We start from the raw sequence: 22,371 nt of genomic DNA, 5'->3' as shown, positions 1-22,371 counted from the left end.
CGTCTTATCAGACCGGGTGTGGGGGACGTCCGGGACAAGCAATTTCACCTTTTGGACTAATAAACAAGCCAATAGGAAAATGAAAATGAAATAAAATTATTTAATTTCTCAATGAAAACAGAGTATTTCCTTCCTAACTGTACAACAGCAGTAACTACAGATAATTCTCTCTTCCATCTCTTTACGATCAACCTTGCTATTAGGAAGAAGGAAATTGAAAACGCAACTCAACTCAACTCGTGGAATCCCCCCAATTCCCAACTGGACGATTTCTTTCTTGAGTTTTTCTGCACATTCCTCTGCCCAAAATTAACCAAACGCAAATGAATAAATCTGTCAGAAAGAACATTTGTGCAAGCATAATATGTATGTATGATATCTAGCACTAGCAGTAGCAGAGCCCAAAAGTCCACCCATTGTTTTGTTTTTTATAATGTAAGATCATCCCACTCGTAGAAACGGTTTTGGAACGCATAAAACTTAAACTCAAGATGTCAAGTTTATTACTAAGCTACATGGCAATGAGTAATCCAATATCTTAACAAAAGATTGACGCATTTCCTTTTCCTTTATCATAAAGGGAAAGGATAATATATTGTCAGGAAAGTTACAGATTCGATATAGTTTTTTAATTGAAAATTAATTGAGGTTTCGAAAAATGTTAAAAATTTGAAGATTCGGGGTTAAAATTCTCGCGGGAAATGACTCAATGATGGTACTCCTCGGAACAATGAGATCTTCTTCTTGTGATTTTCTTCACATTGCAAATATATCTCGAATTTTTCATTAATCTATCGATGGACGATGGAAGATCAATGGCATTTCTGAGTACGAACGAGAATTGCAAGACTCAATTCCAAAGAAACAGTGAAGGATAGATTTGGAGCGAAGGAAAACAATGAAATAGATTTTCGGAATGTGATTAATTGCTGGTTTCGTACTGAAACTATGAGCTGATTTCCATGTGATTGGAGGAAATTGAGATTCAGATACCGAAACTATTTATAAAACGCCACAAGCCCTAGCTATCATACACGTAAAATTAACAAATACACGGATGACTACCAATCAAAGAAATAAATGAAGAGAACGAACCTTGATTGTCAGTGTATTGACTTGCCGCGAAGAGGCGAAGCTGGCAAGATCGGCCTTGAGAAAAGCGTGGCATTCACATGCAAAGCAACCAGGTGAGGATGATGGTGGTGGCCACCATGGACGGAGGAGAGCTTATTTTTGGCGCTCACACGCGCTTCGATATCCTCACCGAGATGCAAATCTTCCTCCCTGATCCTTAAAACCTGACTATGCACGTAGGCGGTCTTTTTCGGCGTCCATCGCCGGAACTTCGCAACCGATCTCGGCGACTCATCCATCTCCTCCGACGATGCAAAACTCTCCTGATCCGTCTCCGCCTCCACATCCAACACCGAGGATTTCTTCTCGCCGACTCGCTCTCTCTCCTCTCTGTCCGACGTCGACATCCGCAAGAAAATCTCGCCGTAATTCTGCAGGTCCGACCCGGAGTCGTCCCAGTCTTGCGAGCTTTTCACGATCATTTTTCAATGCGAAAACCAGAGAAACGCGACGTTTAGCAGCAATGGCGGCAAGGAAGGCCGATGCTGCCTTGAGTACATATAGGCGGAGAATGTTAGGGTGCGGTGAGGTGTGCGATAATACTTGGCCCTCAATGCCTCGTGCATCGCCTTGCGGGAATCAAGGGCGTCTCTGATCGCGACAAGTGTCAGAGGGCGAGAAACGGGCGGTTGGGATTGTTGACCAGCGACTACGATATTATTATACGATGTGGCGATTAATCGTCGGTCCATGCGGTTGCCAATTTCATGGAAAGAAATTTGGATCATCCATGGGTTCTTTGCCACGTCATTCTCTCCCATCTTTTAGGCTTAAAATTAATGCTTACCATTAATTGCGTACATTAGATATATACAAGTATAAAAAATATTACGAACACATTATCATTGTTGTAGGCATACAGTTTTCTTTTTTTTTTTTTTTTATGATGTTTCATTTCGGGTATTCCCGTTGCTCATTCCCTTGATAAATCGCAAGAGATCATGCACCCAAAAAATCGAACTCGTACAACCAGTTAGGGGATGAGTGCCAAGCACTTAAGTTCCACCTTTGAACCATGCGGCTCGACCTCGGAGGGCAATATACAGTTTACTTTACAGTTTATAATTCTCATCCCAACTTAGATAGTACATATGGTGGTGGTGATATGTAAATATAGTAAAATATTATCTTATCTGTATTGGACGACATAATATTTGCCTGATATAGATAAACTCAAAAGGAGTGTGGGCCTCACCCCTTCTCCCTCTGCATACCCGCATCAAACAACACAACATCATCGTAGAATATAATGCTAGGGGAGAGTGGAGTTCAAAACTATATGCAACATCCTACAATGCTAGGGGAGAGTGGAGTTCAAAACTATATGCAACATCCTCGCATCAAACAACACATCATCATCGTAGAATATAATGCTAGGGGAGAGTGGAGTTCAAAACTATATGCAACATCCTTGCTTGCGTCTGGACAGAGGGTAACAGTTACAAGGACCTATACATGGTGGCCAATATTTCATGCAGGTGCTGCTTAAGAATTATCAATTTTTATATCGTGGAGAGAGATCATTAACAGCATGTCCTTTGCTTACTGCCTGTTGCTTGATGCAGGGGCTTTCTAGATCTGAAAATTAAGCTCTGGTTGAGAAACCTGCAGGTGATCAGGTGCATTGCCATTGCCCCAAGCATATTAGCCTGCATTGTTGGTGGTCCTTCGGGAGCTGTAAGGCTAATCATTGTCGCATCGGTTAGTGTTCAAATCGAAATTTTAACCGAACTTAACAACTGCAACAAGCTAACACAACTTGTGATGTGGAGAACAATAACTTAACTAATAAATTGTTTGCTTCGGGGGTTTAGATGATCTTGTCATTTGATTTGGCATTTGCACTGGTTCCTCTCCTTAGGTTCACCAGCAGTGAAGACAAGATGATGGGCCACCACAAAAACTCTGTACCAGTACTATTACCCTTTTGAACTCTAAAATTATAGGAACACGAGTCTTGTAATCCCATTATATGTGGAGTAATATCTTGTGTACGCTAATGATGCTGTGCAAAATTCTTTGTTTTCTGGCTGCAAAAGGAAATCCAGTGTAAAAAGGAAGTTGGAAGAATTGTCTTGCAAAATATGGTTATATGTTTGTTAAAATCAATGCAATGCAAGGACATTTTAGACAATTCATGTAATAAGACCAAATAACATTGTCTTCTTCAAAACATTTGTTACAAGATGATTGACAATAAGACGGGAGAAAGTCCCTTAATTTGTGCTTTGCTAAAGAGATGCTAAGGGAAGACCATTATTTTACACCCATTGTTAGAGAATCATATCACCAACTCTCTAATCAAATGATCTTCACTCTCCAAGACCATTCTTTTTCTTATATTTGATTCCTAGATTTTAAACTAAACATAAGACCAAATCATATTAAGACATTTAAGTACTTGTGTGTTCTTTTCGGCCCAATGGGGTTTATCAGAATGGTTGCAATGGCAACAAAGAGTCGCGATTTGTGTGATGGGGTGGCTGCCACCTGTAAGCACTCTGAAGCTCAAGTCAATAGTGATTCAGAATGTTGGAGTATGGGTAAGGCTAGGAAAGAATATACCTTGGCCTATGATCAGACTGGTTTATATAGAGATAGAGGTACCTTGTGTGTCGTCAGCCATCGTGGGAGGATAGAGGGTCGAGATACACGGTAGTGATAGGGATCATCCTCCAGGATCTTGGATTTGATGAAGATTACAAGCTGATCAGGATCAATGCCCGAGTTGTCCGAGGTTGATGGAATCCATTACCGGTGTAAGAATCTTCTATTAGATGGAAAGATTATCCGAGCTTCTTGGGCTAAGATCTATCTTGGGGCCGGGATAGGTGCCAAGCTATGGGTCCATGGCTCAATGGATCAGTATGGTCCATAGCCCCCCAGGTTGGATGTTCTCAAGGGCAAGCATCCGAGCCCGGAATGCAGCCGAGCTGTTAATAATGCTCTAGTTTGCCTTAACCTAGTACCGGGCTTGCTAAAACCGATCTTGCTAAGGCCGAGCTTAAGGGACAAACTCAGTAGTTTCGGGGGGTGTTTTTTGAGGTACTGACGAGTAACCCATGCAGTCTCAAAAATCGAAGCTTCCGTTCCAAAAGATGTGACGTTGTGGGCAAACAGGGAGTTGTCTTGTTATTTTTTAACCCAAGGTGTTTAATGCACGTCAAGAAGTGTGACAAATGACGTTATCTCTACAGGTGATTGGCGACGCTTAATCTCTATCCATTGGATGTATTGTGCGATATCTATATAAGGACACATGTAGGTGGTTTTCCCGTTTCTCACTTTTGCGTTTGCTTCTGATTTCCAAACCCTGGTTCTCCGAGAGCTTCTATGTTCTTCTTCCATTCAATCGTTCACGTGCTTTTGGCTTGGGCCAAATTCCCATTTCACTCTTGTTCTACAGATTTCGCTCATTTTCACAGGTAACTCATGAAATTGATTCTTTTGATTCTCTTCTCTTCAAAATGGCCTCTCGACAAGACATGCTTGCTTTCTTCTTAGACAAGAACGCGGCCACCAAATTCCCTTTATACTGGAGCAAGGAACCGAGCTCCATCACAAGAGTGGAATACCGGAGGTTAATCTCGGAGGACCACCCGACGATGGATCTCCTCAAGGAATGTCCAGTATTAGAGAGCTTGGCCCTTGTCAAGTATGGGAATAACCGAGAGGGTTTGGCCGCCTATATGGGTCAATTTTTCCATGCCTTTCTTTTTTGGCTATTTTCTATTGTTTCTTACCGTGTTTGTCTTCTGTTTCAGGCGAGATGGCCCCCAAGATGACTGTTGAGGAGGTGAGGAGGCATCTTGAGAGGAAAAGAGACGAGGCGACAAAGACTAGTTTGGTCTTAAGACTGCTAAGGAGGCCCCCGTCTTTGGAGCTGCTGAGCTGAGAAGGCTCATGCTATCGCTCCCCTTGCCCCAGAAAAAGGTCCTGTGCCGACTTCCCAACCTACCTCCAAAGTTGCCAAGGCCAAGGCCTCTGCCTCTTCTCAGACCGAAGAGCCAGCTAATGCCAATGGGGGCCAGCTGGTACTAAAGAAGATAAGGGTTTCCCGGGATGAGGACGCTCTAGGTTTAGCTAAGGGACAACACTCGGGGAGCCTGTGGAACAAACAATTTCTCCCCTAGATGTTCATTGAAGAGCACCTATCTGACCCCACCGATAGCCAGAAGATGTTGGACCTAGGATAGCCCAGGCTTTACGACTGGGCTGAGCTGCAGGCCCTTTGACTAGTTAGCGCTTGTTGGTCTTTGAAGGTGGAGTGTTAGGCCCAATGGCAGTGTGTCAAGTGGGCTCATAAAGAGAAGGTCGAACGAATAAGGGGGGAGTGGGAGGAGAAAAAAAGCTGACTGTAAACACGAGTCGATGAGGCGGAGTCGGCGACTGTGAAGGTGGTCCAGGTCTATGAGAAGCTCATGGCCCAGAAGAAAACCTTAGAGGAGGAACGAGACCGGCAAAGGACCAAGCTGAAGCTAGCGAAAGAGATTGAGGGGAAGCTAAAGTCCGAGCTGGCAACCTCTCTCTTTGAGGTTGGCCAAGCGAAGCTCGAGGTCGCTCATTTGAAGGTCGAGGTCAATAAGGCACGGTCTAAGATTGAGGGCTTGCTGGACGAGGCCGCCAACCAATTTGTGGTTGGGTATGAGAAGGCCTTATCCCATGCCTAACTGCTTCTTCTTGGGGTCGACTTCTCCTCCCTCGACCCCTTCAAGGAGATCGTGGATGGTCGACTTGTGAACCCAACTGTTGTTGACCAAGTTAGCCCACCCGAGCCTCCGGCGAGGGTAGTAGAGGTTGTCGAGAATCAGGTTGAGGGAGTTGCTAGTCAGTCGACGGACCCTATTGTTGTAGACCTTGTCTCAGAGATAGTTATTGCGACTGGGTGTGCTCCCAGGCCTTCTGGGTTGTAGTTTTCCTGAAATATTTTTTTTTGCTTTTTGTAATGTGTACCCCAATTTATAATAAAATGAAGAATTTAGCTTACATGTATTGTTTAGTGTTAATTTATCCAATGCTCTTTCTTTTGTTGGTATTGTTTTGTACGACTCGCTTTTTATTTCTAACACGAAGTTGGGCGCACATTAGCTTTTGTATTGAATCTTTGTATGGTATGTAGCCGAGTTTGAGATTTTGAAGGATGAGGCTATGGACCAATTTTTGGTGGGTCTTTGATCGACTCTTTTTTGGATGTTGGTTTCGTGGTATGTTTTGCTTCTTGTTTCACTTCAAACACGAGGTCAGGCGAGTGCTTTTGGTTTGAAGGGATTTGAGAAGGCCAGGATGACCCGAGGTCTGCTCGCCAAGACTGGCCCGGGCGCAAGTGGGCGAACTAACCAAGCCTGGCTGGGCACGACACGCCTTAGTGAGGAAACCAGGATGACCCAAGTTTTTCCAACCAAGACTAGCCCAAGCGTAGGTAGCCTGGTTGGGCAAGGCACGGCTTGGTGAGGAGACATGCGAAAGAACTAAACATCTGAGCTAAACATATGAACCTCTCATCTAATTTTATTGACAAGAGGATGTCAGCGTAGAATTGGATAATATGTTCTGTAACAAAGCTAACGTAAAAAATGGCATAAAATAATAAATTGAATCTAAGTAAAAGACACAAGATCAAACTTTAACTTATGTCAGCAAATAAAATAATTCGAGTACTATCTGAACAATTCTCAGGGATGATCATTAGACCGTTACTTAGCTGTAATACTTTCGTAGGCTAGCTGCGTTCCATGCCCTTGGCAGGGGTTATCCTGAGAGTTTGGCAAGGTGGTAGGCTCTGTTGTCGAAGCTATGAATAACATGGTAGGGGCCTTCCCAGTTGGCACCAAGCTTTCCTTCCCCAAGTTGTTGCCTTGCGATCTCCACCTTTCTCAGGACCAGGTCTCCTTCTCCAAAACTCTAGGGTGTGACCCCGAAATTATACCTACAAGCTACCCTTTGCTTAGCGGCTTGTTTTCGGATATGTGCAAGGTCTCGTACTTCCTATAGGAGATCCAGGTCAACTTTTTGCTCATCTTCATTTGTATTTTCTTGAAAATGTTGCCTTCGGGGGCTTGGTTTCTTGACCTCCATCGAAATCATTGCTTTTGACCCGTAGGTGAGCCCAAAAGAGGTCTCCATCGTTGATGTCTGTGTTGTGGTGTGGTATGACCATAACACCATAGGAAGCTTTTCCAGCCATGCCCTATTTTCCTGATCCAGTCGTTTCTTGAGCCCAACGAGGATGACCTTGTTAGCAACTTTGGCTTGCCCATTTCTCTAGGGTGCTCAGTCGAGGTGAAATCCTAACGAATGACAAGCTCCCCACAAAATCCTCAAAACTTTGCATTGGTGAATTGAGTGTTGTTGTCGAAAATGATTAGCCCGGGCAGGTCGTATCTGCAAATATCACTTTTCCAAACGAACTTTTTAACCTTTTCTACCGTAATTGTTGCTAGGGGCTCAACTTCAATCCACTTGGTGAAGCAGTTAATGGCCACCACAATGAACTTGAGCTGGCCCGGGGCTAGTGGGAAAGGTCCAAGTAAATCAATCCCCCACTTGTAAAAAAGCCAAGATACATTAAGATTGTGCATCTCTTCCGGTGGGGAGTGACAAGCATTTTCATATTTCTGGCACTTATCACATCTCCTCGCGTATTCCAGGCATTTGTTGCGCATGGTCAGCCAATAGTATCTGACTTGTAGTATTTTTTAAGCTAAGGATCGGCCTCCAATGTGGCTTCCGCAAACCCCTTCATGAACTTCAGACATTACATAGTTAGCATGCCTCTCGTCCACACATTAGAGAAGTAGCATGATAAATCTTCTTTTATATTGTTGATCTTCGACCATGGTATAAAGACTAGCCATCCTCCTTAACTCTCTTGCTTCCTCCGAGCCATCAGGCAGCACTTCTTACTTCAGGAATCAGATGATGGGGAACCCCAAGAAGCTAGGATCTACCTCCACAGTGTGCACTTCTTCTAAGTCAACAGTTGGTGAACCCAAGGTTTCCTGTATAACTGACTGATTGTTTCCTGGGGCTTTGGTGCTAGCGAGCTTTGAGAGCAAGTCTACTCTTAAATTTTTCTCCCTTGGAACATACTCAATGTCGAAAGACTCAAAGTTTAGATAGGACTCTGACCTTGTCGAGATACTTGCCGAGATGACGATCTTTTGCTTGGAATTCACCTTTGATTTGATTAGCCACCAGTTGGGAATCGCTCCTTGCAATCAGCCTAGTGGCTCCAACTTCTTTGGCCAAGCCTAAACCAGCGATGAGGGCTTCATACTCAGCTTGGTTGTTACTTGCCCTGAAGTTAAAGCGAAGGGACTGCTCGATCAGAAGCCCATGTGGTCCCTCCAAGATTATTCCTACTCTACTTCCCTTGATGTTTGAAGCTCCGTCCACCGACAAAATCCAAGGGTTACTATCAAAACTTTGAGTAGATGAAGATAACTCAACACCTAAGTCGGACAGTACCTGGGATTTAATATATTTGTGTGGTACTGTATGCCAAATTTAGAAAGCTCCACTGACCATGCAATCATTATGCCTGAAAGCATAGGCTTCTAGAGCCCCTACATGATTGGTTGATCAGTTAGCACCATGATTTGTTGACTCTAGAAGTAAGGTTGGAGCTTCAGAGTTGCAGTAACCAAGGCTAGGGCTAACTTCTCTATCTTTTGGTACCGCATTTTCGGGCCCTTGCAAAACTTTGCTAACAAAATAGATTGGTCGTTGTATTTTTTTCATCTTCTCTTACTAGCACCAAGCTGAGTGCGCCTTCACAGACGAATAGGTAGAGCATAAGCTCTTCATCAAGCTTTAGCCTGGAAAGGATGGAAGGGGTTGTTAGAAAGCGCTTTAGTTCTTGGAAGGCGGCTTCACATTGTTTTGTCCACCGAAACTCTATTGGCTTCTTTAAACATTAAAAGAATGGTTAATCCCGTTCTGCTGATTTCGAGAGAAAATGGGAGAGAGCAACTATCTAGCCTGTTAGTCGTTGGACCTCTTTCACATTACTAGGGTTGTGCATCTCGAGGATAGCTTGACACTTATCAAGGTTGGCTTCTATTCCTTGATTGGTGAGCATGAATCAAAGGAACTTCCCAGCCTATACACCAAAAATGCATTTTCCATATTCAACCTCATGTTGTGTCGTCGGATTTGCTCAAAGATCCTGGCAAGATCCGAGCAATGATCTTCGTTCTCTGATGTCTTGGCCACCATATCATCAACGTACACCTCGATGTTCTGACCTATTTGATCAGCAAACACTTTATTCATCAACCATTGGTATGTAGCTCCTGCGTTCTTTAGTCCAAACGGCATGACTTTGTAGCAAAAATTCACATACTCGCTGATGAAAATTGTCTTTTCTTCGTTACCTAGGTGCATCTGGATCTGATTGTACCCTAAGTATGCATCCATAAAGCTGAGGTATCTGTACCCCAAGGCTCTATCCACAAACCGGTTGATATTCAGTAAGGGGTAAGAATCCTTTGGGCATGCTTTGTTTAGATCGATGAAGTCTACACACATCCATCATTTACCTAAGGACTTCTTTACCATCACCACATTTGACAGCCACGTAGTATAATGTACCTCCCTTACGAATCAGGCTTGGAGAAGCTTCGTTGTCTCCTCAGCTACTGCCTGCCGCCTTTCCTTACCCAATTTTCTTTTCCTTTACACGACTGGTCTCACGTTTGAATCAATGGCCAACTTATGGAAGATGAAGAACGGGTCAATGCCTGGCATGTCTGCGGGCATCTAGGCAAAAAATTAGGCATTTTGTTACAGTAGTGTGGTCAATGACTCTTTGAGGTCATGGGGAAGCATAGTTCTAACCCTAGTTATCTACTCTGGGTGGGTCCCCAAACTCATAGGAAGTAGCTCCTCCGCGGCTTCTGGTCCGCTATCCGTGAACTCAGTCCACAGATTTAACTCGACCATGTTTATGCTGTGATACCTAGATCAGCTACTGATGGCAATGATTTGGTTGTTGCAGCTCCCCCTACCAGGCGGGGAGCACTAAACTCTCAATCTGTCATTGTAGCATTATCGGGCCTCCTTTTAGTCAGCCTGGACTACTCTGACCTCGGTGGTTGAAACTGAAAACTTTATCGCCAAGTGTGGTGTAGAAACAACTATGCCCAAGGAGTTTAGGGATAGGCATCCTAGTGAGGCGTTGTAAGGTGTCTGGCAATCAACCACTAAATACTTGACGCTGACTATTTTGAGTAGTGAAGCTGACTCGAATGTAGTCAGCAGCTCAATGTACCCCTTCACATTCACCTATTCCCCCAAGAAGCGGACCGAGTTTCTGTTCAACGGCTTCAAATTTTTTTGTGGTATCCCCAGCTTTTTTAAATTTGACACGTACAATAAGTCAACCGACCTTCCCTAGTCAACTAGGACCTTCTTGATTGCAAAGTTGGCCACGACCACTAATATCACCATGGGACCGTCTAAGTTTTAATTAATCCCTGCATAGTCTTCATCGATGAAGGAGATCATTGGGTGTCGAGCTATTCTTCTCAGCCGGTGTTCGGTGCTTCTAACGGTCATCACCGTCCTCAGTGCTTCTGGGGGGCTGCCATGGCTTCCTAACCTTCTTCAGCCCAAGGTCTTCATTACGGGCTACGGCTTCTCCTCGAACGTCGGTCATCACATGGTCCTTTGCTCTGACTTTGTCTCCTATAAACATACCGGCGAAGGTGTCCTTCTCTTTCCAGCTTCTCAATCCGAACATCTAGTAGTAATTGCAGCATTTGCTAGTGTCCACATTAGGGTCGAGGTTAGGCCGGGCTCTCACCTCAAGAAGTGAAATGACCTTTGAGTTATAGACTTCTTGGAAGATCCGATCTCGCTTTGTCTTCAACAGGGTCTAAGTGTCATAAAGCAATCGAGGTGGCTCAAGAACCCGAGCTGGCTCTCTTCGTCCCCTGGCTAGGTCTCTATTCACTCATCTTCGGCCGAGATGGCAATGATTGTAATATCCTAGTATTTTGAGAATAATAATAATTAATTTTTTTGTATTTAAAATATTTTTTGACATCCATTAAAGATTATAATTAAGAAAACTAATGGACTTAGAGTTAGTGGGCTAAGTTGAAAAAGAAAGACTAAGTAAATGGGCTTAGAGTTAGTGGGCTAAGTTGAAAAAAAATGAAAGTCTAAGTAAATGGGCTTAGAATTAGTAGGGTAAGAAAGTAGGCTTAAAATTAATGAACTAAATAAAAGAATAATCTATTCAAAAGAAGATTTAGTGGAAAATAATTAAGGTGACAAAATAATTAAAGATAGTGGGTGAAATAATTGAGAAATTTGGGAGACAAAGTAGGGTGTGGACAAATAATTAAAGATTATAGGTAAGATTTAGTGAAAAATAATTAAAAAATGTGACAAAATAATTAAAGATAATGGGTGAAATAATTGAGAAATGTGGGAAACAAAGTAGGGTGCGAACAAATAATCAAAGATAATGGGTGAAATAATTGAGAAATGTGGGAGATAATGTAGGGTGTGGACAAATAATTAAAGATTATGGGAGAGATTTAGTGAAAAATAATTAAAAAAATGCGACAAAATAATTAAAGATAAGAGTTGAAATAATTGAGAAATGTGGGAGACAAAGTAGGGTGTGGACAAATAATCAAAAATAATGGGTGAAATAATAGAGAAATGTGAGAGACAAAGTAGGGTATAGACAAATAATTAAAGATTATGGGAGAGATTTAGGGAAAAATAATTAAGAAATATGACAAAATAATTAAAGAAAGTAGGTCACTACAATTATATTAAGCTTAATTCAACCTTCTATAAATAGAGAAAACTTGAAAGGCTTGAGGACTTAAATTAGAAAGAGAAATGTTGTAAAAAAAAACAGATTTGAGAGTGAGAGAGGGATTTGAAAAAGAGAAAGAAAGAAAATATGAAAAATAAAATATAGAGAAAAATACCAAAAATTTTTAGAAAAATCCTAACGGTTGGGTTTAGTAGTTCGTGTAAAAATTTGTGGCAGAAGACGTCGTTGGTTACGCAAACTGAGGCTTCGTCGTAGAATAGAAGAATACTAAATCGCTCCGCGGGAAGGTGAGTTATTTTTGAAAATTTCTTTAAATATTCCAAAAATATGAGAATGATATTTTAGAATTGTTAATGATGAAATTGGAAGAGAAATGCATGATTGGTGTTTATTATGGATTTTTGAGGCAATAAATGCTTGAAAATCAAAGAAGAAATGAGAAATAAATAGAATATGAATTCTGAAAATTGTGAGGAAATTTCAAGGGCTTGGGAATATTGTTTTAGGAATTATTGTGAAGATAAATTGAGAAAATTTTATGAGGAAGTATTTATTTCATAATCTTAAGAAAATAATATAAGGAAATGGAAGAAATTAGGAAAATTAGAGAAAATTAGAAATCTAATTTTTTTTTTAAATAATTATTATACCCAGGCTACATCGAGGTTCATAATTAAGTACGATTGGAAGTCTGACGCAAAATTGAGGCAAAATTATCTTTTTGCAAGGTAAGTGGTACTTCCTAACTGGATTTAGTTCTATGAAAATGTTTGGTTTGTAAGTGGTTCGATTCCATAATCCAATTTTATGTAAATGATCTTATCATGTTGTTATACCTGGATGTGAGAATATCATGTATATTGCATTTACATGTTTTGATTTATGAAATATGCATATGAGCATGATGAGATTCACGATCATACGTTGCATGGGTTTAGGATTAGGTACTAGCGCCGTTGTTTTGCCAAGGATGCACCCATACACCACGATCTGGCAAGGAGACTGAAAAAATGGTGGATAATCTTAAGGTGCAGTCGACTCAAATATGAGAGTTACGATTTTATGTGCATTACATACATACATGATCATTAAATGTTTTCTTTCCTTATTTAGATGATTCATCATCTAACTTGGGCTTTGCCCTTGGAATATTCAAACGTTCCAGATGGAGATTATAGTAGAAACAAAGATAAATGAGGCATGAAATGACACTTAGCTAAGTGCATGATGAGTTGTATGATGAGTTGAATGTATGTTATGTAGCCCATGTATTTAAGTTCTGCTACTTTGAATTCTGAACGTTTTGAGGAATGATGATGTATAGTCTCATTTATAGCTAATGATGATGTATAACCTTATTTATGGTTAATGAGAATGTAAGAATTGAGTTATGATTAATGTTAAGATGTTAGGTTCGATTCTAGCTTCTGCATTTGATATTTATGATAATTCTCTTTCGAGATAGTTGCATGGAAATTTTGGGATGGATATGAGAAATGATATAGTTTAGTAATAGTTTTTAGGAAAAAAAATCATTATCCCACAATTGTCTTAAGTTATAGTGCGCTCGAAAAATGGGGCATTATAGTGATGCTTCGCAGATAGCCCTAATCGCTAGTTCAGTTGCAATTGGGCTGAGCCTATGCTTGGGAGTTATTGCGCCTGGCAACTGACATTTCTTCCATATTTATATAGCCAACTGCTCGTAGTCAAAATTTGTTAAGGTCGACAGGAGGCTTCCGAGCCAAAAAGTCAGCAAAGGACCCGAGCATAAGCCCTGCCATGATGGCGTGCAGGGAGATAACCGAATTGAGGTCCCTAATTTGAATGGCCTCCTAGTTAAATCAATTCATGAAAGCCTGGAGCTGCTCGTTCTCTCCTTGCTTCAAGTTGATCAAGCTAGCTGAGGTTTTATGATGAGCTAGCTGGTGGAAAAGTGGGTGAGGAAGCAAGTTGTGAGCTCCAAAAAAGTCGTGAATGGAGCCTGGCTCAAGGGTAGAGAACCACAAAAGGATAAACTTCTTCAAAGTGCTAGAAAAAGCACGGCACATGATCAGGTCAGTTCCTCCACTTAACAACATCAAGGAATTGAACATCCTTAAGTGCCCTTGGGGGTCGGTGATTCCATTATATAACTCCAATGTTTTAGGAAGGTGGAATCCCTCTAGCAAGGGTGCAAACATGATGAACTCCAAGAAAAGGTGGCTCAGAGTGTACAAGGATGCTAATGGTGGAGGAGTAGGGGTGTGCGTAGCCTGGAGCTGATGATGATGGCTGACCTTTATGTCATCGTCAATCCACTCATTACGCTGGTCGCATTGCTGGTTATGGATTAACTCGACAACTTGGTCTTGAAGTTATGGGATGGTTTGGAGGAGGGCCTCCATGGTTGTTGAATTCTCTGGCGATGGTTGTGTTTGGATTTTCCTAGTTTGGGGCCATATTGTTGTGGCTTCTAGTTCTAGCCATGGGTGGTTTGTAGAGGAGACTGTAGGGATTCGGCATGTGTGGTAGGCAAGTTTTATCAGGCCCCACAGTGGGCACCAGATATTTCTTTCGGCCTAATGGGGTTGATCTAACAATGGGATGATTGGCACCTACAAGCACTCCGAAGCTCAAGTCAATAGCGATTCAGAATGTCAAAGTATGGTGTGGATAAGGCTTGAAAAGAACATATTTTGGCCTATGATCAAGCTGGTTTATATAGAGATGGAGATACCTTGCATGTTGTCGGTCGCCGTGAGGGGATAGAAGCTGAGATACATAGTAGTGATAGGGATCATCCTCCAGGATCTTGGATTTGATGAAAATTACGAGCTAATAAGGATCAGTGCGCGAGTTATCCAGGGTTGATGGAATCCGTTACTAGTGGAAGAATCTTGGATTAGATGGAAAGATTATCCGAGTTTCTTGGGCTAAGATCTAGTCTGGGGGCTAGGTGCCAAGCTGTGGGCCCATGGCCCAATAGATCAGTACATTCGATTATGTTATAGAAAATTATGGTGGATCAATTGACCGTTTCTCTCACAACCTTCACTATATATAAATAAGAGTCAGGATCCTCCTCACATAAGAAACCCAAGGCTTTGATTACCTAGCATCTTCTGTTCCTCAACTAATTAAGCTAGAACATATGGCCTATCGTGAAGTGATTAGTGGTTAATTTTGTAAAAATTTTGTTATAATTATACCCTTCTTTCGATCTTAAATATGGTTTAAATTAGATATTAATATATATTTTATGGTTATATGTAAATTTAAATTGAAAGATGAATGAAATGAAGTTCTAAAGTAAATAATAATAATATATAAAATTATATATAATACATATATATCATTATATGCATGCATGTAATATATATATAATATAATCTAATATATATATGTGCCATGTGTAATACATATATATAATATATAATTTATTAATAACATTAAATTATTTTTATTTTTTTAGGCATGAAGAATTCAAGCCCATGAAGACTTAAAGTCCATGAAGAATTCAAGTCCATGAAGAAATCAAACCCATGGAGAAATCAAGTCCATGAAGAATTCAAATCTATGAAGAAATCAAACCCATGAAAAATTAAAGTCCATGAAGAATTCAAGCCCATGAAGAATTAAGGCCCAATTTGAGCAACCCATGGAAAATATTATTTGGAGAAGGCCCAAGGATTATTTTTAATCCTAATGAAGATTAAAAACCAATTTATAGAAATCTATTTTTATTTTTTATGTGAGAGCTTTATTAGGTGTGTTTTTTAGTTAAAATCCATTTAACTATTAGGTGGATATTATAGCTAAAATCCATTTAACTTTATGAGTGCTTTATTAGGTATGTATTTTAGCTAAAATCCATTTAATATTAGGTGTGTATTATAGCTAAAATCCATTTAACTTTAAGTGTGTGAGTGCCCATTAGATATAATTATGTCTAATTGAATAATTGAAATTGTGTGGTTTGTATTGCATCTTGTGGCCTATAAATAGCTCACTTGATTGCATTTGTAAGTGTGATTATTATTCTTGAATAAAAGTTTAGTTGTTTCCTTATAATTCTCTCTTTGAGAATTGTTCTTGTTCTTTCTCATTTTCTTTAGTACTTTCTCTTATAATCTTACTTTTTTCTTTCTTCTTTTAAATTCTTATGTCATTTATTATTACTTTATTATTCACCGCCTAAATGGCCGGTTAATTTGTGCCTTTAAATTTCTGCAATTTTAATTCTTGTCATTTAATTATTCACCGCCTAAATGGCCGGTTAGTTTATGCCTTTAAATTTCTGCAATTTTAATTCTTGTCATTTAATTATCCACCGCCTAAATGGCCGGTTAGTTTATGCCTTTAAATTTCTTGTCATTTAAATTCTGTTATTTAAATTACGTCATTTAAATTTATGTCAATTAACTTTCAAATAAAAATGAGTAGTTAAATCTAATCTTGGGTTAAGGCAAGGACAGTGTCCAACGCCAATGATTCCCAAAGAAAGCTGCGTTTTAAATAAGTAACATTAATTTAAATTTCAGTATGAGTGTGTATTAATTATTAAAAAATCACTAGGTTTGGATTGGAGCGTAAGCCTAACTTAGAGCTTTCATGCCATGTATGAGAGTTACTAGAACTGGAAACGCTATCATACCCAAATCCGGATGATTAATTTAGTTGTTTTGTATATTAATTGTAATTGAATTTATGGTAGTTGCTTAAATTAGAATCCCGCATATCATGTATGGGGATTGCTTAACCTAGAACTATCATCATCTCTAATTGCATTTAATAACAAATCCTCATATCTGAAATTAAATTAATGTTGCTAATCTTTTATGCTAAAATTTGGGAATCAACGGGTTGGTACTGAAATTGTCTTAACTCAAGCACTATCCAAATTCATATTTTTACGTTTAATGTTTATTTCAATTTTTGCCTTACTTTATTTTCTAGTATCTGTTGTCTAAAAACAAGACCATAAAAAATCTTGTTGTCAATCCAAATGCGTGTGCGTGTGTGTGACATTCTTTTTCTTTTGCCATAAATAAATCTCTCAGTGGACGACCTGGATTCATCCAGAAAATATAAATATAAATTTGGACTACAACTGCACTCGTACACTGGCGAGTATAAACCTCTCACTAAAATAAAAAATATATAAAAGTTTTATTATGATTTGTTTTTATTGTGTTTTAATTGCAGGGTGAGAGTGCAGTCAAATTTTGGCGCCGTTGCCGGGGAGATTAAGGCAAAAACAAAAAGAAAAAAAAAAAAAAAAAAGAATAAGCATCTCTTGATAAAATCGGTAACTCTATTTCTCTTTTACTTTATTTTTGTTTGTGCATTGTATATGAGACTGAGATCAAGTAGAATTTTGAAACAGTATTTTCATATCATTCTGAGTCTTTACCTGCAATTGGATTGTCAACTTTACACTCATGTCTCAAAATTACTACAATCTGTCTGCACAAGATACTTATCATGATGAAAATTATCATTTTGAATCTGATTTGTCTAGACCTCTTAAGGATTATCTATACCCTCTTAGGCAAACCACTTTTGATTTGCAATCAGACACTACCCATTTGTTACCCACTTACCATGAAATTGAGGTTTGGTGTGCTGTGTGTGAGACTTCAGCTCATTTAACGGATGACTGCCCTATAATACCTGCTTTTAAGGAGGTATTGTATGGTCAATCCAGTTACACACACACACACAACTATGAGAGAATGTATTACCAGAACCATGAGGAAAACTACCATTCGGACTTTGATGCATATCACCTTAATTCACACTTTCATCCAAATTTCTCATGGGAAAATGATTTTATAGCCCAACCACATGAGCACTTCCTTTCCCAGCCTCAATCATTTCAAACTAATGAAGGGTCTACATTCGATGCATATCAACCCCCTCATGGGAGTTCATTAGAAGATACCTTCAATCTATTTATGCAAGGACAAATGGAAATTTTTACACAAATGTCCAAATGTCAAGAACATACCATTAGAGTTACAGAGGACATTAGGAACCAATTGACACAGCTAACACAGACTTTGAGCATGTCAGAGCCTGTCCATCCCAACTCACTCCAAATCACATTAATAAAACCCATCATCAAAAGTGAAAGTCAGGAGCAGGACATAGGAGTGACTGTCTTAAGGAATGGAGAAATAATTGAGAAACTTGATGCCCCTAGGACAGTACACCCTTTGGTGCAAGAAGAGAGAGTGGTTGATCACAGTGAGGTAGATGTCAATGAAGCCTTGGAGGAAGAAAAAGACCAAAATGATGTAAGAAAAGAAGAAACCTGGGAGGAAGAAGAGGATAAAATTCGAGAGTCAAAATGTGAAAAAATCATAAGTTTATCCACATTTACCCCTCAATTTCTATCTTTTAGGTTAGTCGATATTATTGAGGATCAAATTAAACCAAACACGTGTGAGATGTTTGTGCAAATTAATGTGCCATACGCGGATATAATAAAACCAACACCTCCGGACGATATATTTTCAAAATATATATGTGCATTCATGAGAAAAATCAATTTATATAATTTTGAAAATAACTTTAAAAGTGGTGTAGTGAATGGGAGATATTATACGATTAGGTGGGCAACCACTCATTTGATCCTTAATTGGAAGAAAAGAAAAAAAAAATTCTAAAAAATAAATAAATAAATAAAAATATAATAAAATAATTTTATATATATATATATATACATATAAGTTGTTCCTTTTCTTCATTACTTAACTAGTGTTTCTCTATGTGCAGTCTAAATAAAATTTCTCCATATGAGTTTATGTATTGAAGACCGCCAGGTATGCCTATCTTCTATCCTTTTATTGCCAATTGAGGACAATACGCAATTTAAGTTGGGGGTAAGGTGTCTACAAAATTTTACCTAAAAAAAAAAATTAAAACAAAATTAATTAAAAAAAAATTGAATTGAGAGAGACAGAATTGACGCTGGTGGTAGCCATCTTTTCTTGGGCAGTGCAATCACACTGCCCTATAAAGAAAGAAGGCACACTGCCAAATGTTGAAAACAGAGGCGCCGAGCGTTGAAAAAAAAAAAAAGGCACACTGCCAAATGTTGAAAAATGAGACGCTAAACGACGTCAAGTCTGACGGTGCAATTATGGCATGCCTCGAGTCGAGTGTAGAATAGTGATGCCCATTGCTCTATAAGAGACTCCATATCTGTATGAGGCAAGTCACCCCTCTTGAGCTCAATCTTCTCTCCTTTGTGTTATTCTGCGATCAGGTACTCTCATCCCTTTTGTAAAGTTTATAGTTCTTTACTTTCTTCTTAGTATAATTTTTTTTTTTTTTAAAAAAAAAAATGGATCTTTATCTCTCAAAAATTCACAAGTACTATCCATCTCTCCCGCAGAATGATTTGAAAAAAATTTATGTTGCTAGGTGTGAAAGACTTAGGTTGTTGATGCTTAATAACATCCCTGAAGATATTCGTTGGCTGATCGAAGCAAAAGTTCGATTAGCTGGTGAAACTTCACCTAGTTTTAAGCATTTTCCAGGCTTAGGGAAGAGTAGTTTTGCCAAGAAAAGAAGAGCGAAAAGAGTGAATGGTTGTTACAAATGTGCTCGATGGACCTGTAACACACGATGCAAATCTGTGGGGTTTACGTCCATAAATCGAGAAGATAAAATTAGTTTCATAAAGGATGGACTGAGTAAGGAGTCTTTGGATGATATCCGATTGACTCTTGAGACGCATCCATGTGGAATAGTGCAAAGAGAACTTCTTGCTTTATGGACCCAGTTCAGAAGTGACCACCAACGCTATAGTCTTGGGAATCTGACTAAAAACGACCCTGTTTGCCAATCTATAAGAAAATTGGATGGGAAGCTTATCCCCGCTTCATAGAAAGTGTTTAAGCCGTTTCTGGACGTAAAACCAGAGGAAGATGTGAGCCACAATCACAACTACTTATACATACGCATGATTTTTGTTTGTATTTATTTCTTGTTGAATTGTTGTATAGCTACTTTTGATCGCCAAACTTCTTTTCAGGACATACAAAAGGAACAAACATGGAAGGCCAGTTAGTTCGTCGAATCAATACCATATGCGTACTTTGTGGCTCTCAACTTGGGAGCGATATTTGTTACGCACTTGCAGCGAACGAACTTGGTAAAAAATTAGGAGAGAAAAAAAAATAATTTGGTATATGGAGGGGGAAGTCGTGGATTGAATGGTTATGTTTCACAAGCTGTACATCTTGGAAATTCATCTGTGGTAGGTATAATGCCAATCCCTTTAGCTGAACCACATATTTCCGGGATTACACGCGGTCAACTTATAGAAACGACTTCTATGTCTGAGCACATGGCTTGTAAGATTTATCAGTCAGATGCCTTCATTGCTTTACCAGGAGGTTTTGGAACACTTGAAGAAATCTTTTGTATAATCTCCTGGGCCAAGAGTAATCTCCATACCAAACCCATTGGAATTTTAAATGTTAACCATTTTTTCGATGGGTTACTCTCTTTTCTTGATCAGGCTGTGGACCAACAGTTCATTTCTCGTTCAGCAAGAAAGATTCTCATTTCTACATCCACCATTGATAAGCTGCTAGAGAAATTACATGCTTATGTTCCACAGTACGATCCTCATGAGCCTCGGATAGACTGGTCTAGGGCAATTAGTAACAAGCGCCAAAGGGGTCCGATTAATTTAGATTTATCACTGTGAGAAATGCCTTTTATTAAGATGGCTGAGTAAGGAGTACTTTTTGTACTCTTGAGACGCATCTAGTTATTGTACAACTCGCAGAATTTTTCTTGATTGTGTTCTTTAAAAAAAAAAAAAACAAAACAAAACAAAACTGTGGAATGTTGTTAGCAAAGTCTTTGATAAGATGGTTGAGTAAGGAGTACTTTTTGTACTCTTGAGACGCATTTTTTTATCTTATGACTTGCATCAATTTTTATTTTGGTATGAAAATATAAATATATATATATATATGGTGTGCTCATTTGTTGTTTAAGTTTTAGCAGTTCACAGCAAAATGAACTTGTGGAGTTACAGGTATTCCTAACAACCCTAATTTATTACTGCAATTCAAGTTGGGGGGTGTAAGGTTTAGTTATGAATTATCTGGTTCATATTTAACTGTGAGTTTGCTATTGCAAGTTTGTAGTCTTGTGTGAATTGATTATCTTTATCTGCTCTTATTAAAAAAAAAAAAAAATTGTGTTTCAAATAACGCTATTCCTAAAGTTTTGAAGTTATGCACTGATAGCCGGTTAAGTTTGCAATACGAAACATGGATGCATTGATTTCTTATTTGAAAACGTATGTGCATTAGAATAAGTAATTTGCATTCATCGGGGATTCAAAATTTAAAAATTGGTTATCGGTCATAAAGTCAAAGGTAACAGTAATTAGCTGATTAGTACATTGTATGATCCCTCAACAGAAGTGGAGACTATTACCCAAGTAAGTGTTTGAGCCTAATAACCATTAATTCTGAGTGAAATAATACTTACTCTAAATATGCTCTCTTGTTTATCTTATCTTTTCAATGGCTTCAAAATATCAATTCGCTTTGAATGTCTAGTATGATAGCGGATGAATTTTACTGGTTTCAAACTTCGACTTAGATGACTGAGAAGCATGATAGGGGGATCAATTTCTTTCAGTTTGAGCCTATTAAACCTTTTTCTTTCTTTAAATTAACCTCCCTTGCTATCCCATTTGAGCCATTTGTAGTACAATTTCTTTCGTTACTCTCGGTTAACCCATAACCATATGAATTTTATCCAACCTGGTGTGATCTTGGGAATTAATCTGTCTTTCTATTTTCATATTTAAAGAGAAAAAGAAAAAAAAGAGAAAAAAAAAAGAGAAAAAAAAAAGAAGAAAAAGAAAAAAAAAAGGGGGCAAATTCTCTTAGCTATTCAGCATAACTGTTTCAAAATAAATGCTAAAAAAAAAAAAATCCCGACACACCCTTTGCACACTCTACATTTTCTTTGACAACCCGTATTAACCTTATAGCCCCATTACAACCCAGTCTGGTCCTTGTTGATGCTATAAATCATGTGATCTCAGAATTCGAGTTTGGAGTAGGGAATCATGTTTAAATTCAGAAGTTACTCATCTAGAGCATTATTCTAATCATGAAGCTATGTCAATTTCCTTGTTCTTTCATGAAAATACGTTCCTTGTATTTGGGATGGCACCGAGTTTTGAACTTGTTCTGCATTTACTCTTATAACGGTGCACCCCCTTGTGTGTACACCTGAGGAATCCTTTTTATTGGAGAGAAAATTCATAGTGAGATTTGAAGTCAAAACTTTGAGGGAGTAAGTCTGTGTGTTGGTTATCCTAATTTCTATTCCTGAGATTGTATGACCTTTAACCAAAAATCTGATTTAGAATGCTAAATTACTTATTCGATTTTATGCATTTTGGTTTCGAA

General features: G+C 39.0%; 1 protein-coding gene across 1 annotated transcript; it reads right to left on the bottom strand.

The window, feature by feature from the left end:
- Positions 1 to 121: 121 nt before the first annotated feature.
- Positions 122 to 1,591, bottom strand: LOC127800565 (uncharacterized). The gene is made up of 2 exons (XM_052335257.1): positions 1,096 to 1,591; positions 122 to 299 (listed from the first exon to the last, which is right to left on the bottom strand). The coding sequence occupies exon 1, from the start codon at positions 1,554 to 1,556 to the stop codon at positions 1,104 to 1,106; it is 453 nt and encodes a 150-aa protein (XP_052191217.1). The 5' UTR covers positions 1,557 to 1,591; the 3' UTR covers positions 122 to 299; positions 1,096 to 1,103.
- Between the last annotated feature and the right edge of the window lie 20,780 nt (positions 1,592 to 22,371).

This window comes from Diospyros lotus, chromosome 4 (genome assembly GCF_014633365.1).
Source record: "Diospyros lotus cultivar Yz01 chromosome 4, ASM1463336v1, whole genome shotgun sequence".
Taxonomy (NCBI): domain Eukaryota; kingdom Viridiplantae; phylum Streptophyta; class Magnoliopsida; order Ericales; family Ebenaceae; genus Diospyros; species Diospyros lotus.
The sequence above is the reverse complement of the archived record's forward strand: the minus strand, read 5'-3'. Positions and strand labels throughout refer to the sequence as shown.